The 18,332-nt window shown below is 41.1% G+C and overlaps 1 protein-coding gene across 1 annotated transcript in view; it reads left to right on the forward strand.

Moving 5' to 3' along the window:
• The first annotated feature begins 3,199 nt into the window (after positions 1-3,199).
• The window catches only part of LOC121707430 (filamin-B), a 63,897-nt gene continuing 48,764 nt past the window's right edge, over positions 3,200-18,332 (forward strand). The window contains exon 1 of the mRNA XM_042089980.1: positions 3,200-3,603. Within this exon, the coding sequence (XP_041945914.1) occupies positions 3,312-3,603 (292 nt within the window). The 5' untranslated portion in view covers positions 3,200-3,311. The remainder of the gene's footprint in view (positions 3,604-18,332) is intronic.

An 18,332-nucleotide genomic window follows, 5' to 3' on the forward strand; every position in this document is an offset into this window, starting at 1 on the left:
TCATTGATTTATTGTTTGTAAATATGTATGTATGAATGTGTGTGTGTGTGTGTGTGTGTAAATATATATACACAAAATAAAAGTTAAATATCTATAACTATCTGTTAAAAAATGTCCTGAATTACTTGAAGGATTTAACATAACTTTATCTAAGGTTTATCAGATTATCATGTATAGTTAATACAATAATCTGAATATTAACTAGGAGATTTCTATTGAGTTTTTTTTTTTTTTTTAATTATTATTTAGATTGTCTTCAGTTATGATTCATGTTTTAACAGTTCAAAATAAGGGATACGGATGTTAATGACACTATACAATAAGAGTTGTTATTATTTAGGTAAATTGTTTACATGACTACTCAGACTAAGGAGGAGGAATTTGGGGACACATTTTGGATGGGTGCATCTTGAGAGGTAAAACATGCTGGCTTTCATTGTCAGTGAACTATGAGTTGGCATGGATGGGAATACAATCACAAAAATAAATCTCATGCTGGGCTAGTTTTGCTGTTTCATACAGTTATTCCACAAGGTGTTTTAACTTACACAGTACATTTTACATATAGCTAGGAACAAAATTATTCATAATCCTGGCAAATATTGATTTAATGTTGGTTTTCTCTTGACCAATGTTTGTTCATTGTTCAACACCCATTTTTTAAATGTTTCACAAAGAAGAATATATGTCAAAGCATATTTAATTCATAGTCCTCACCAATATAGCTGATACTGAATATTGACCTCAGTTTGAAATCCAGGGTTCTGTTTCAGAAGTATAACCCTTGTGTATAGTAAATATAAATCTTGACCTTCACTAATTCAGTGAAACACATGCTTTTTAGCTATGTTCAAGCCTGACCACAGGGTGGCAGGCCCTTCTCAAATGGAAAATGGGTCCAACTGTTTCTTTTTAATCATTGTTACAACCTCTACTTTATTTATGTGAATCATGGATAAAGGAATGTATGCGTCTAATGAGCCCATACAAATGAAGGATCTGTTGTCCGAAAAAACATGAACCTAAGAAGCTAAAATTATTGTAGTTTACAAATTGGAGTGATGAAAATGCTGTGTTTTAATGGTAAAGAAAATTATAGTGGGATTGTAAAAGGAGATAGTAGCATTCACTCATACTTTACAGAGTTCTTAGGCTATTTCATCTAAAGAGGCTAAAATGGTACTAATTTCTGCCTTGCAGAGCGTGAATCATCTCTATTGACTTGCAGAGCAGTGAGCAGCTATGCCAGCACTCCTTGACTAAGGGAGGTTTTCACTTTGTCAGCTACTGACTGATCTCTTGCTCATCACAGCTCTGTCACAATGGTACTGAGCCACAGCCCTCCAACTCCTAAATAGACGTTTCTGTCGTTAACTGTCGTGTGTCGTTTAGCCTTTGATGTAAGTTGGTGATGTCACAGTAGCTTGAAAAGGCTGATGTCATGAGTACATAGGGTAGCATTAGAAAGATTGCGCCTGTGAGGGGGCCACAGGGTTGGGTTGACAGGTGTTATCGAGGGCCTGGGGGTATCATTTGGGATGAGTCAGTTCCAGGATGCGTCTGTGCAGCAGAACTGTTTTAGGGGAGCTCAGATGTGAGACACAGGCCAGTGAGGTGGGGCATGATGAGCAAATCATTCTGTCTTGCTGAAGGCTGAGCCAGACGATGTGTCACCATAGTGTTGAGTCCTTAGATCCTAGCTTGGCTGCCAGACTGTTTAATTGCATCCGTATGTTCAGAAAATCGAGTTGATTATCAAAGAGGAAACCTGCCCTGGATGCAAATGAATGTTTACTACCATGATATGATACTACCAATGATGGTAAAATACTGTTTTTACAGCCATTTTTCACTACTAGCTGTGCTAGGTCAACATGTATTACTCACAGATTCAACTGAAAACTGATTAATATCCTATTTAGATGGGCCTACTAAAGCTCTGAGAACTTAAATATCTCATGCTGAAGGTGTGTCCACTCAATTTGTGCTGTTTGGAAGTGTGAGGCAATGCTGATCCACCCAAGTGAATCATGCCAGTCATGTCAAGACTCCAGTGCGCTGGAAGTGCAGAGAAAGATGAAAAAGAGTGTTTATCCAAAGAAAAAAAAACATTTCTGTCAGGTTATAGGCGGGGACAGATTATGTAAAGTCAGGAAGTTGGGACATGTCAAATCAAGGTGTGGTTCACCACTGAAACAAAAGAAACATTACAAGTTTTTGTTTCCGCTGAATCAGGCTACATGGTTAATTTGAACAAGGATTGATTTATTTGCCCCTATGTAGCCTATAATCAGGTTGGATTTCACACTTAAAGTTTGTGAAATCATGCTGATCTTTGCATCACAGCTGAAAATAAAGCAGATTGCTCTCGTTCATATTGTTATAATATTTGTCAAAAGGAACACACACACACACACACACACACACACACACATATATATATAAGGAATACACACACACACACACACACACATATATATATATATAGCACATTGTCTCATGAGGAAGCTTCTCCAACACACATATTGCACACTGCCCTCTCCCCACATACACAGCACACTATCCCATCTCCCCTGTCATCCCCCCAACACACACACCAAGACCCCTGGCAGTTGGGTTAGCCCCTTGAGCCGTGGATCTGCCCAAGGTTTCTTCCTTGGTAAGGGAGTTTTTCCTTGCCCCTGTTGCTCTTGGGTGCTCCTTGTTGGTGCCCCCCACCCAATCCCAATCCTCCCCCACCTTTTTTATGCAGCCCTTGCCACTTAATCTACTAAACCCCTCTTCTACTGCACTTTTTACCCCCCCCCCCCCCCATTAATGCACAAATAGGCTGACACCAGACATAATTTCACTGCATTTCTATAACAACTATATGCATGTGACAATAAACTTCCTTGTATCCTTGTATCCTTGTATATATATATAGTGTGTGTGTATTCCTTTTATATATATACATATATATTATAGGTATATATATACATATACATGCAACGAGTGTATGTATAGTAATAAATGTATAGCACAAAATAAGTATCCATGTACAAATAAATGTTTCAATTCTATTACGAACGAAAAAAGGTGTTCGTTTCCAGTCCATTCGAATGGTCATCGTATAGGACAGCATGCGGAGAGGCGTCATCTAATCCAACTTTTCCTCTCAATGGAACATTGCGCAGGCGCAGTCATTTCGAGCAAGCAAATACTCGAGGCTGTGGGAACTAAAGCAGTTCAAACACCCCTCGGCACAGGCAGCGTGCACTTGATCACCAGCCTCGCAGAAGAATTAGACAAAGTAACACAAAGGTAAAAGTATGCCGGCTACTGAGAAAGATTTGGCTGAAGACGCCCCATGGAAAAAGATCCAGCAGAACACTTTCACTCGTTGGTGCAATGAGCACCTGAAGTGCGTTAACAAGCGGATAGCAGACCTGCAAATCGACCTGGGCGACGGCTTGAGGCTCATTGCCCTGTTGGAAGTCCTGAGCCAGAAGAAGATGTATAGAAAATACCATCAAAGACCAACCTTTAGGCAGATGAAACTCGAAAATGTATCTGTCGCACTTGAATTTTTGGACCGCGAAAATATTCGCCTGGTGTCAATCGGTAAGTAGCATATCCCATTTTTTCGCATTTTTATTTTGTTTATTTTGTTTCAGTGGTTGTTTCAGTTTCACTAGCTAAGACCCAACACGACATAGGTAGTTATAGCTACTCACAACAATTTCAAAAGTTTGATGGCAAGGTTAAAGTAAATTTATGATGAGGAGTCACCTGTCACAATTAGGCTGCCCCTGCACACCTTCCTTAAGAATTGGCCTAGTCAACTTTTAACTAGGGAGGAAGGCTATAACCACCTGCTTTGTAGCTTTAGTCAAAATGACCACGGTCCTATTAACGGTAAGGAAATGGGGCATGGAAGGTAGGGTAGGCCACCTGTGTTCGGCATGTCGTTTTTTTTTTTTCAGATTCGTTTCTTAAGTGTCTGGATTTCACTGACGGGCTACATTGAAACTTTTAACTTGTAGCTCTGTGTTGTTACATTGCACGAGGTGCAGTTACAACATGGTCTGCCATGTTGTCAGCTAGTGACCTGCTTCACCCACGTGAAAATGTATCTGTCAATAGTTGCGATTGTGTGCAAGGTTTTTGTCCAAGAGAATGAGTGAGGGAAGGATGTTTCAGCTCTGCTAATTGATTGAAGACAGAAATATCAAACAGGACAAATTGTCCATTAGGTTGGTAAATAAGCTACCACCATGGTCTTTTCCTAAGACCTATTAGGCCTACCTTTTTTCTTTTTTTTTTTATCCTCAGGCAATGTTTTAGAACAGGGACATAGCTGGGAACCTGACAGCCTACATTAGGCTACAGCAGATTGTAAATGCTGCACCTGATTCAGCACACGGTGATTGGTCCGAAATAACTGCAAGAACAGGTGCTTATCTTGTTTTTGTAAAACAAGGACCAGTGAAATCATCATGTTGACTTGTTAATTTTACAAGGGTAGACAAGAATCACCTAGGCAACATACCTAATCTATCTCAAGCCTTACATCGACAGGCTTTAACACTGTAGCCATCATCGTCAGTGCCATAGGCTACTTTTGAATGAAGGTTTGTGTAAGCATCATTTTAGTTTTTGTTAGTGCTTTTTTACTCGAGTTTACTGGCCTACCAGTTATTCAGAAATGAAAATTTGTAAATTGCTTATCTTAGTGTCACATCACTGTAAAGAAGTACACAAAGATTAGACTGAAGTGTCCTAATTGAAAGGACATTCAGTGATTTTATTCCAAATACTTAAACAAATACATTGAGATGAGCCTGAAATTCTAGTGCTTTGTTGGACAATGCACCAGTCACCATCACAGTTGACCTCTTCTTGGACTATTTACGATAATCCCTCCTGAACAACTGGTGAATAGCCCCTGTTTACTCAGGAAGAGGATGGAAGGGTTCAGCAGATGAGGATTTACACAGACACATCCTGAATGATACCACCTTCCTGTCCATTGCCTGGCTCCATGGTGTTTTTACAGCTCTCTGTGTGGTAAATATAGATGAATGCCAGCAAGAGTGGTGATCAATAACCAGGCTTTTCACTTGGCCATTATGGTGCATAATGGTAGGCTACATTCAAGCAGCCAAAGCATAATAAAGCTGGCTAGTTATCATGTTTGTTTCTTGTACTATTGTTTGACTAAGGCATTAGGGTTAAAATTATTAGGAAGGTTAGCATTGTGATCATGTGTCTGTGCTATTCCAGACTTTATGACTGAAAATAATGTGGTTTTCATTAGTCTTTTAAATACCAAGATGGCTTGTGATGTTGGTTTTGAGTCTCCTTGGTTAAAGCTGAGTCAGACTTGTAACCATAACTTAACTGACGTTGGTGGGCTGGAGTTTCCAAAGTTATACAGAGAAATGACCATTAAATTGACTGGAAGAAATGAACACTGTGGGATTAAGAGAGTGAATAAACTCCATAGACTCAGGCGGCTGGAGGGCACTCTCCTCCAAAGCCTGTTACTATTTGTAGGGCCATGAGAAGTCCAGTCCTGTATGAGGTGAGATGGGAGGTAATAGTGGTAAATATGGGGTGATAATTGTTGATGTATTACGTCACTAACCTCAGCCAAAGTTCTTTAAGGCAAGCTTTGCCACTCACTGGCCGTTTTGGTAATGTTTTCAGGCAGTTATTTAACACTAACAAGATCAGGCCTTTTTTAAATGAATAGGGGGCATACATAACTCCAAATATAGAGAGGTCATATTGGCATAAAAAAGTACATCAGGCGAGTCTGTGTTTTAAATCTGGATTAAATGGTTTAAAATGAAGCAAAAAAGACATTTACATGAACTTGCTCACTGCGTAGGCACCATGGTGGCGTGGAAGTAAACAAAAGACAAAACGTCAATCATGCTATTCCCAAAAATGCGATTGGTTACTTTCATGTTTTTTGGTGTGGGAAGGGGCGGAATATGTGTAGACAGCTGCCATCTTGGCATTACAATCTGTCCCCGTACATTTCTATGGGGTTGACATTTCTAGTATGTTTCACAAGATGATGCTCCAGGTGCCTAGAGATAGGGGGGGAACTTTTTTTCTCTTAAAACTGAATGTTTCCCGCAAAGTATTTCCTGTGCAGTGGACTCTGTCTGGAGCGCTGAAAGCTTCCTTTGTATGGAGCCACTCACTGTGAAGCTCTCAACCAGACTAGAGTGAGATTGTGGGTTGTAATGGTTGGCGTGGAGCTGCGAGATGTTGTGCCTCCTCGTCAAGCAAATAAAGACAGGCGGAGATGAGGGGTACCCAGGTAAGGTCACCCATATGCCTTATGACCGCACCTACTCTATTGTAATTTTCCACATTCAAATATCCTCACAAGCTGATTCTCCTGTACTTGCTTGTTTCTCCTTGTGAGAATTTCCTCTCTGGGTTGGATTGAGCTTAATCACATAGATCAGTTTAATTCAGAGGTCCACAAGGAGATGTTTTTAGTTTTAAAGTTGGACATAAGTTACTTGGGCCATTTACAGCACAATTGAAATCCGCATCAGGCTTAGCAGTACTAATTGTAGGGCTATACGTTATATCTGTCAGCTGTTTCACTGAATTTATATACATTTTCATCTTAACAAATCATACCCAAGTATTAGAAGACGGTGTATGGAAATAATTTGCACAGTGTTCTCAAACAAGAAATTCTGTCTGAAGTCCTTCTTGATCAGGAGTGTTTCACTGTTACATGATGAAAGACATGAATTGGAACAAAGAAGTCTTGACTGAGGCATGTTTTTATCCATCTAGCCTTGACTGAGCGTGCACATCAAGCTATATCAAGATACAAGAGGAAAAATGTATACCACTCATTCATTACATGTTCTCATTAACAAGCAAAATGTTAATTCATATTCTCTTTACAATGGTTGCACCAGGGTGCCATGGTTGTTTATATATAAGGGTGTGCTTCAGTGTCATATTTCTGTGCTGCTACTGTTTTTATCAACAGTTCCTTTTCTATCTGTCAGTCAAGTAGTACTGTTACTAGTAGTGTTAGTTTAGTAACAGTTTAGTATTGGTACTAGTAGCATTATGTGTGTGTTTTTTCCCTTTAGTGTACACACACACACACACACACACAGAGAGGTATAGTGGAGCAACATAGTCATTTTCAAGCAGGCCCTTTCTCTTTCTTGGCTGTCTCCATTCTCCTGGGGATACAACTGAGGCAAGAGGCCCCATCATGTGCACGAATCATACCGCTCTGGCATTCTCGTTAAGACCAGCCCTGTGAAGGAACCCCCCAACACACACACACACACACACCACTGATGCAGTTGTCACACTTGTACATTTATGCAGTGTTGTTGATTATTCAATTACTAAGCTCACTTGATTCAAGTCCAGTGACCATGCCTGGATCATGTTATCATGCATGTTTGTTTAAGATTTATTCTTCATATCAGTCAAGGTAAGATATCTCCACTCTATTGCTTTCCCTGTTAAGCAACTCCCAATGAATACATCTGCTTTAAATAATCCCTAAAGAGGCAAGCTAGCATTGATGACATGTTTGGATGCTCCCCAGCCTTTTAGTCAGTTTGCAAGTAGTCAGTCCTGTTAGTGGATTGCACTTGGCCACACTGGCCTGTCTTACTCCTTTGTGAATTGTAGAAGAGGAAGTGACCTAGGGTAGACAGACAGGCCACACCTGACTAGACCTTTTTAGCCACGACCACAGGAAGACTCCTACGTGGAAGAACCCAAGACAGGAAGGGGTTTTTCTATAATATCTGCAGAGGTGGAAATGCCTGTACTACCATGTCACATATTGGCCATTCCTCTCCTCAGATTGCACACTTCAACATTGTTCAGTGACATCTGAGTGTGAAATACCTTTACTGTGTTGGTGAGAACAATTGTACAGCAGGTCTGGTCACTCCAGGATACATGTTGCTACTCTGGCAGAGGGTTGCATCACAGCAGTACAACAAATACATTGTACTGTCCTTTCCAGGTGAAACTCTCACTTGCCATACCTTCAGTTTCAGTATCAGTTGACAGGTTAGGTTGTCACACTGGTCCAGGCTCTTGTAGAAGCCAGTTCATCTGCATTAGGATGTGTTTTGTATCCATCTATGTTCCTACGTTGTGTAGCCATTGAAAATAATCTGCGGGACTCTGTACCTTTTCAGTGTGGAGTCAGAAGGGTTAGTGTCAGAGGAAAGTGCTAAGAACCTCCCTTTCACAGCTAAACATTTTTACGTTACCATAGCATTGCCCAACAACAATAATATTCACTGTCATGCTAGGCCACAGATTGTGAGGAATGTATTTGCCAGAAAGGTGATGTCTGCCTAGGAAAGCCCTTTGCTTCACTGCCATTAGCCTGGATTACAGACCTGAGTCTTACCTCACTTCCCTTCTCCTCCATCGTGTGTGTGTGTGTGTGTGTGTGTCACTGTTCTCATTTGTTCATCTGACTGACACTACGCTTTCCCCATCACTTAACTGTTTCCATTACCTTAGTGCTGACCATATTCTGTTGGTTGGATTTGGCAATAGACGTTTTCCCTCCTAAAAAAGAAGAGAGAAATATCAGGTCAGGACAGCTGCTGGGTTTGTATGGTAGCCAGGCAGTGAGGTGGATTTGGACTGCTGCACTGGACCCATGTGGACCTGAGTTGGCATCAAGGACACTCACTCCAGTTCCAGTAATGGCAGAAATCAATGATGAGCAACTATTCACTATTTCACAAGTTCACAAGTTTCACTATTTGTTGGGGTATAGTTGTCAGCCTTTTGGTGAGCTGATGAATTTAAGATGTTGCGTCATCCTTACCATAGTAGTGAATCTCCGCATTGTGTGCTGGTTGTAATGTTGACTGGTTCTTGGACTGTGGCAGTGGGTTGCTAACCTAAAAAGTTAATGTTTCACTGTTCTGTCATACTATCTGTACAAAGGCTCCTTTTGCACTCTCCACAATGAGGTAATCAACTTTGTTGACAGAAACCCCTCCCCAAAAGCCTGAGCTGGAGCTGTTCTTGGATGTACACATTTTCCAGATGCTTTCACTAAGATACCAGTGCAGTACCTCCTCACTTACAGGCCAAAATGCAGCTTTACTGCAGGTCACGTCTCTGCTGAATCTGTCCCACAGGACTGACAGCATTGTGTGTTTGTGTGAGCCCATGTGTACATGCATATTATGAAGAACTAAATAAGCATCAAACAAGTTGTTCAGTAATCTAATTTGTCTTTATGGAAATGGCAAAGGGAATTTGGGTGTGTATTTTTGGCTGTTGTGCCATTGTACCCTTGGAACTGATGGCATACTAGTAAGCGCTGTGCTAGCAATCAGCATTAGAGGTGGCAACACTTTATCAGTATTCTCAGTGATCCTGTACCCATTATTGGTATGTAATGATTTGAATTGGAGAGCAGGCATTTTCATGCATCAGTGTGCAAAATTGGTAATTGTTGTCTCATTTTTCTGGACTGTCAGTCATGGTGCTAGAGGATGTGTAGATATTTATACATTTTATAAAATGCTCAATTGGAGCTGGATGACATCAGTTTAGGAGGAAAAGCTTCAAAGCTGTTGTATGTCTTTAAAAATGAAGGAGACATTAGAGGAAGATCAGCACATTATCTGAGCAGCTTCCCATGTGGACATTTTGCAATTTTTGCTTTCAGTAAGAAAGTTTGATTTAACTCAGCAATGCATGATTCCAGTCTGGTGTTGGGTGTTAAAATACAAAACGTACTGCTATGGATGGTTATCATTTGCTGTAGTTATTTGTCTCTTATCTCGTAAATGGATCAACAGGTTTTATTTTAAAATGAATCAGTATTGCCTTTTTAAAAATGAACCAAAAAAACTGATCCCTTTTAAATTTAAACATCTGGGCTTAGCCTAATCCCTCTGACTTCACCTTGTGTTTATCTACTTTGGTCTTTGTTCTCTTTAACCATTGCTATCTTGAAAATGAAAAACTGAGACCAAGAAGTGCCCTTTGTCCATCAGAGACATTAGTCAGCTGTGTCGCACAAAGGCGTGTAGTGAGGGGTATATGTTACTCCCTGCATGTCTGAAAGCTACGCTGGTTTCTGTATGTTTTGTATTCCCTGCTCCCACAAAGGGGGCTTCTGGGGTTACACTTACCTCCATAGAGGAGCTCTCTGTATACGGCCATCAGAGTGTGTAACACAACACCGCTCAGGAAGGCCTGCCACTAGCTATCTGCCAAGCCATTAATGCCACATCAGTTGTGCCCAGAAAATGCCCCAGGAAGACTAGCATGCTCTTTGATTCCTTGTTTGTTTGATTTCTCTTTTCTTTTTCTTTTTTTTAAAATTGATAACCAGTAGGCCCTCATGTTGTTCATATAAGGATGATTCTGAAATACTGATAGTGGTGACTTCAGTGATCCTTATAATGTTTTCAAGGAAATTGCTTGTCATCGACAAACAAGTCACACGTTCTACTACTCCTTGTCAGGCCAATGTTAATGTGAATTATGTTCCATAGCCAGTTGGAACAGAGTACAGTTGTTAACAGCAGTAAGCCTTTTGTTTTTGTCATAGCAAAAACCCCATATTTAGATGGAGGAGAACTAGGTAATTTTCTGAGCTATGCATCACTCTTTGTATGACTCTCTCATCTGTGTTGTGCAGTTCATCAGCAACTGTGCATGTTTGCTAGAAAAGCATTGCTGTAACCGCATGTAAAATGTTTTCCTCTGGTCTTTGTGGCGAATAAAGGATGAGGTAAATGCTGGGGAGGACCGACTAAGTGGCTGAGCGAGGTTCCCCTTGGCCAAGCAGTCAGAGGCTATGTGGTGGCACAGGGTACCAATTAGAAGTGCAGAAGAAGCTGAAAGCGGAGAGGGGTCAGTCAAAGACAAGATGCTCATCACTTTTCTCTGAAAGCCAACTCCCTTTATGAACTTTCCAGGACTGGCCACTTAAAATCCACTAAGTAAGTCTAGTAAAGTTGAGACCCATCCCAGATGCCCTCATCTCGTAAAATAGGTTATTGACAGGGATGATATTCCAGCTATAACTCGGACCGTGGCCTTGTGTTGAGCATGGGAGGATGTAAAGCACACTCAGTCATTATATCTCCCAGTGTTTTTTTTTTTTTTTTAAGTATATTTGTTGGGCTTTTTTATGCCTTTTAATTAGATAGGACAGTGGAGAATGACAGGAAGTGAGTGGGAGAGAGAGTCGGAGTGGGATCCGGAAAGGACCACAGGGCGGGAATCGAACCTGGGTTGCCGGCGTATGGTGCAGGTGCACACACACACACACACACACACACACACACACACACACACACACACACACACCTCAGATGAAGCTTCTATGAATACTTCAGAACTGTGCGGACCAATCAGATCCTCTGCAGCCTTTATACCAGATGGATAGATGATCAACCATAGGTATGTAAGCAACAGTGCCTAGTCATTCAGGCCACCTGAGCTCGCTTCACTTGTTTGATTTGGTTTAGCTTACAATAAAAAGCCTGATGCTAGAGAAGCGAGACATTTAGATGTTGCTATCCCACCTGTTTTACAAGATATTGACAGTGCAATAACTTGAACAGAAAATGAACAGAAAACAGCAATTAAGGCATTTGTCGAGAAGAAGGTTGTTTTGGCTGTTCTCCCTACAGGACTGAGCTCCTCACCCAGCTGTCATGGCCACAACAGAGAGCTGTGTGAGCGCTATCGCCCTCCTCCAAAACCCTTCACTTCCTCCAGACACAGCTCCCCCCACAGCTCCCTCTCTGACTGAGAGTGTGTAATTGAGATTTATGCCATAAACCATATAAACCATCTGGTGGCCTTCCAGCAACTAAATGGGAACATCTTATATGCTTTCACCAGAAGTGATGTCATCTCCTTGAAATAAGTGTGCTGTAATGAAGAGTAGGGGAGATCTCAAATGAGAAGCATTGGTGTTCCTGGGAATTGCACTCCAGCGTAGATGAAAGGGAGTTGATGTTCCCATCATATTGCAAAGGCATGATGTGATTGCAGGAAAGAGTGGGAGGGAGGTGGAGGGTGGAAAAGCCGTGTAAGGCCAGTGCCTTGGCCAGGAAAACAAGCCTGGCAACATGTTTCACTTGTTTTAATTTCTCCTGTTCAGTGGGAGTTAAGAAAAAACCCCATGAGAACAAGTAAGGGCTCACTGAACAGCCTGTCACCTCCTGGATCCTGATGCAATCAGAGAAGTGTGACTTGACACACTTAAAGCTCCTGCGCTTTAAATGCCTTTCCATACATTCATGAGCCATACATTGAATAGTACAATCCCAAGTGCAATCCTTGTTCTTGGTGTCATAAAACAACTTCACTTTTTCCATGTGCTCCTTTTTTGCAGTCTAAGATCCTCCTTGTATTACCCTTGGATTTTCTTTTCCTCGCAAGTAAAATGCCTAATGATGTAAATATGCAGTAATTTGAGCAAAAGGCATTAGTCTAATGGCTTTTAATTGGGGGGCCATTATGATTTGGAATGCAGATTTTTCTGGTGAGATCAGGGACTCCATTCTCAAGCCAGCTTGTTCCTTCTGATGTCCAGAACTGGGTGCTATGTTAAACAGAGATTCCTAATGGCCCATAATCCACCCCCACCTCTTGGCTTCCAGTGGAACTCGGAGGGGGTAGTGTTTTCCTGTCTTGCTCTGTTTATGTGTTTGTGCATGTGTGTAATTTGGCATTATTGTCATTGTTCTCCAGATGGTCTCGTGTCTGTTTTGCATGGCTTTGGCCATGGCTTTGTCAAAGCCGTATAGTTGTGAAGGGCCTGACTGGACTACTAATGGGGGCTTTAGGGTGAAACACTTTGTTCTGGGCCCACTCTTGTTGGCTGAGAAGAGCTTTGGATGATGTCATACTAGAAGTATGTCGCTCGCTAGGTACAAGTACAAACCCACAGGGGCCTTTCTCAGACTGTCCCTGATGATGTCACTATTAGAAGCCCAGCCTCGGGAGAAGAACAGGCACGCAGGCCAGATATGACATCTTTGCTAAATAAATGCCAGGTTAATGATTTGCTGTTTTTCTGGGTGTACACACAACAGTAGTCACGCATTGTTCTCCTTTGTAATGGTGTTTCTCAGGCCCAGTTCACATGCCACCACCACTCAGAGAGGCCACATTTTAGTTAGTCAAGTTTGTCAGCATGCATGAGTGACTGTAATGGGTAGGCAATTGTTTTGGTGTGTTGAGTTGATGATTAAAAGCATACTGGGATCAGAAAATGAAATCTCTCACTGCGGGGTATGTACAGTAGAGCTATAGTATTTAGTGTGCAGGGTTTGCTTTCTTCTCAGATTGTACTCAACTGTTTTAGACAGCAAAACGATAAATGTTTTGCTGAAGATTGGAAAGTGCTGACCGCCGTAATTCCACAGACTTGTACAGGATTTAAACCCTGTTGAATTAAAACATTTCCACTTGAATATTTCACATGAGGGTTTACACAGTCAATCCTATTTGTTACGGTGCTCTTCTAAGAGCCAACAGGAGTAATTATCTTGCAGATCAGTTAGAAGGAACGTCATGTGGTTTCACCCAGCTGCTGAGTTATGACCTCAGCGCTGAGGTAATGTGTAAAACCACAGGAAATAACCCATATGAGATGTTGGAGTAAATCAATGTAATTTCCCCCAAATTCAAATTTGTTGTCTTAAGTCAACTCATGTACAGGAAGGGGAATTGGAAAGCAATTTATGCCAGTGTCCTCATAGAGATGAAATGTGAAATGTAAGCTACTGCTAGTGTGGACAATTGGGCTTTGTGCTGTCCTCCAACATCAAAACTCCGTGTCCCACAATGTAGGCTGTCCTCTTTATTTATTTATGTACATTAAGTGTGCCCTTGAACAAAAGCTGATCTGTTTCAGTCACTCATTCACCATTAAAATCCCTGTTGACTATCCTCAGACAACTAACTATTCCATGCTGTTTTGCTCTCAGCGTTTGGGCCTGAGGCTGGATAGGTAGCCAGGGTGGCGTGACCGCTCCCCTCAGCAGGTCTGAAGGGGACAGAATCCCTCTCTCATGTTGCTCAGTTGCAATTGGATGGCATACAGTAGCTATAAACAACTCTGCACCTTTGCAGCTGTCAACATCATTTTCCTAGTTTGAAGATGCAGAAGCATTATATGGTAGTAGTTAAACTAGTTATGCTCTGGTTTCATGCCTACTTTCACTTGTGATCGTTGAGACCCATAAGGAATTAAACCTGTTGGTGACCTTATTTTACTATCACAGTTTGTGGTTGATAATACAGATATTATTCTTAGTAAAAAACAGGATCCTATGGTTTAACAAACAAAACAGGATCCTATGGTTTAACAAGTTTAACATGCATTCAGAAAAATCTGTTCAGGTAGGGGACAAGAAGGTCCTAGCTAGGTTCAGACCAGACATGCTGGACCCCAACTGGGCTGGGCAAATTAATCATGGTCTCTTCTGACCAGAGAATGTGTTCCCAATAATCTTCAGGCTTCACTTCATAATATATTCTTTACCTACGTTTGATTGTGCAGTTTTGCCAAAGAGCTATTTAGTTCAGACAGGATCCAGCATGTTTGGCCTGAACCTGGCTAGGACTACCACAGTAAATGCATAGTCCTGACAGTGTAGCATGGCGCTGGGAGTGTGATATGGGACTGCAAGTATCTGTGGATATACCAGCATACTGGCTGACTAGATAACTCCCAATCTCAACTTGAGGAGTAGGCCTAACATTACATTCCAAAGCCAATTGCTGATTCTGCCAGTGTTTCTAAAGAAGTAAAAGAGTGAAAACTATGACCTGGCCAAGTATGTTGCCTAATACGAATCCAAAAGAACACCTTTGCAGTATTTGTCAGAGGGTTGTACTCCCATCCCATCCAGCTTATTATCTCTGAAGAATGGATCTTAAAAATGTGCTTTGAATCTCAGTAAAGTGTACTGACCTTGTTGCATTGAGTTGCTGCTGTGGGGTGAGATTTTATAACTAAACTATTTTTAATTTTACATAAGAGTACACTCTTAAAATTAATGTGTTAGAAACAACACAAACTGTGTTGTCTCTATCTGGACATAGAGATGTGTTTAAAAAGCAACACAAGTTGTGTTATTTTCAACACATATTGTGTACACTTTTAGAATGAATAACAAAAGCAATGTGTTAAAACAACACAAACTGTGTTGTCCCTATCTGGACATACAGTAGATATGTTTTAAACACAATACACTTTGTGTTATTTTCCACACATTCATTTTATGAGTGTAACTACCCAACTGTTCCTCAAAAGTGATGAAAGTATCGTAAGGTGAGACCATTTTGAGTCACCGGACATGTAACTGATATTCTACAGGGGTATACTCACTTTTGTATATGTGTCTGACAATGTGAACTAATTTAAGTAAAAACAATGGATGTTTTAATGAATTAAAAATCTCAATCTTGTTTTCAATTGATTCATCTCAGACAGACAAGGGAGTAGTTCAGTCATTTAAGCTCTTTTACAGTCTTGTACTAGTGAGTTGGATGAATCTGCTGATGTGTATTTTGGCAGTGTATTGCATTATGTCCTGAGTTGACATCTCTGTCAATGGTTTTGGGCTGGAATTGCTGTGTTGGAGTGATCTGAGGAATTATTTCATAATCCCTCTTTCCTTCTTTCATCTTCCTCCCCCAACCATTCCCACCTTCCTTAACATGTTTTTAAACCCCCTTCTCAGTGGAGATGAAAAATGAAAGCTGTTTTAGCATGACGTTACGTCGTTACGTGAAGTGATTCTTTTAAAGTAGAAAAAAGTGAAAATAGCTAAAATTAGATGATGTTTGTGTTGTAACAAAATGATCAATTCAATCAAGAAAATGATAATTTCAATGTCCAATTTACTGCAAATGTCTTGTCAGAGTTTACATCATAGTTGTCTTATCACGTATCATCACAACTCCTCTTGTCTGGTTGATTATTTGCTGTCAACTGTTGCATGTGACTCAGGTGTCGTGTTTGTGTTTGTGTCTGTGTGTCATGGCTCTCAGACAGTGGTGTAATCACATAAACACAGGCAGATTGGAGATTTGATGTTTGACTCATGAGGGGAAACAAGTTTGTCCTCCCCCTCTGTGGGTGAAAAATGTCTCTGCCTTAAGGGCTCAGGTACCCTTTACTTACTCCCTACTTTTGTTTGGAGGGCATTTTTGAAGTGACCTCAGGGACTCTTTTTGTCACTCCGATGATTCAGACCAAGAGTTTTCAACTGATTGTAATCCAGGAACCACCATTCTGACTAATTACGCAACCCCAGGACCACCACTGAATAAAAATACTGATTTCCACATTGCAACTACATTACTGAATCCATGGTCAGGGACCGACAGCAATGTCCTCACGGACCACAAGTGGGCCGCGGACCACTGGTTAAAAAAAAACCCTGATTCAGTCAGTTGTGGGACAAACACGTGCAAGATGCACACCCAGTCTCCTTTGTCTGCCAGAATTGTCTGCTTTGATTTTTTTTTTTTTTTTTTTTTTTCCCCCTCTTCTCCTGTCGCTGTTGTTGCACATTGAATGAAAAGTGAGGAAATATTTGGGCAAAAGATTGAATTCTTTGAAAGCATTAATACATTGAAGGCAAGTGGTGGATCAGGGGGAGAATGTACCCCTGTTGTAAATGTTCCTCTTGTTTCACGTCATCTCAGCAGTAGTGGTATATTCTCAATAAACCTAGGTAACTCCTGTATTGTTGGTTACAATTTTGGAGCTCCATTGAAGGTTATGGGCTCACCAGCTGGGTTGTTCCTGAGAAGTCCAAGCTACCTTTTGGCCCTGATAAGGCATTCTGAAAGTCATGAAGTGCAACTACTTAGTGATAAGAGTCATTGTGCTGGAACTGGTCCGGCCCTGCCCCTCCCTCTGGCTTTGGCTTCAAGTATCGATGTTGTCTCATTTGTTTTGTTACCATGACTACTCACAACAAATAAGGCGGTGCACATGAAATTCCCCTCTTCTCTTGACTTAAGAAAACTTACACACAGATTTTTAAGATATTGATATTAGTTATATTCACAGTAATAATTTGATGGCTATTATTTTACTTGACAAAAGCTGTGGCAGTAGAGCTATTTTGGGCTATTAAGTTGTTAGATCTAATTATTCAGTGACCCAGTTTCATTGCTACTTTGTATTTGAGATTACTCTCTTCTGAGCGCTCTTGCTTGTAAATGTTCCTGACGGTCTGTCTTACCCACAAGCAAAAGTGCAAGACCTACTCTGACAGTGCTTTGCAATGGCAGACAGTACCTTGCTATCCCTAGAAAATGGGCATCCCACTCTCTGGTTGGTTTAAGAACCTTCAAAGACTACATTAAACATACATTTCTCCCCTGTTGCACTAGAGATCACTACAGTTCAGCCCTGCGTTTGGAGGCGTGTAAGCATACATGCGTCTGATTTGCCCGACCCAGCCTGGTCATAAGAGATTGGGTGAACATGAGTTGATTCACCTCCTGAAGTTTACCCCTTCATGTCCCTCCCTGCAATGTTATCTTGATCCACTCAATCACTGATAAGGAATGAAGGTGCCACATTTATTGCTGAATTCATCACTTACTGATAACAGTTCTTACTGTGAATTGCAATTCTTTCTGATTTCGAAACTGACCACGCCTCATTGTTCATGCATGATCGTTTTTGTTTTCTTTTCTAAGCAGTGAGGCTGCGGTCATATAACATGGGAAAGCTGTTTAAGAGTGTTTTGTCATGGGTCAGAATTATTTGGATGACTTTGTATAACCAGAGACTTTCTAATGAGGCGACACAGCACTCAAAAAATCCTCCATAGAAATACATGGGGGTTAGTTTAAAACGCCAATATGGCAGTTGTCTACGCAGGTCACACCCCTTCTGCAGCAGAACGTTGAGATGTGAATACATTGAGCCAATCATGTGCTGTGTTGTGAATACATTGAGCCAATAATGTGGTGTGTTGTGAAGACACTTGCCAATCATGTGTTGTGATCTCGCCGCTTGAGCAAGAATGGTGTCGTGAAGACTTGTGCACGTGCATTTCTGCCAAAACGGATGCCCGATGAGTGCCCGAAAAGCGTTGCAATATGGCTGCCGAGTGGAGGGACTTGTGTAAAAGGACTTTGGTATAACTTCATGCACATCTATAGAGGACAACATACTTCCAGGAAGATAGTGCAGTTTTGCAGGACTGAATATTTAAAATGATCCAGCTAGATCACAAAAATGTTGCAGAATTCATTGTAGACAACATCGGATGTTTTGTCACAAACAACTGATGGGG

The sequence above is a fragment of the Alosa sapidissima genome, chromosome 4 (genome assembly GCF_018492685.1).
Source record: "Alosa sapidissima isolate fAloSap1 chromosome 4, fAloSap1.pri, whole genome shotgun sequence".
In the NCBI taxonomy this organism is placed as follows: Eukaryota; Metazoa; Chordata; class Actinopteri; order Clupeiformes; family Clupeidae; genus Alosa; species Alosa sapidissima.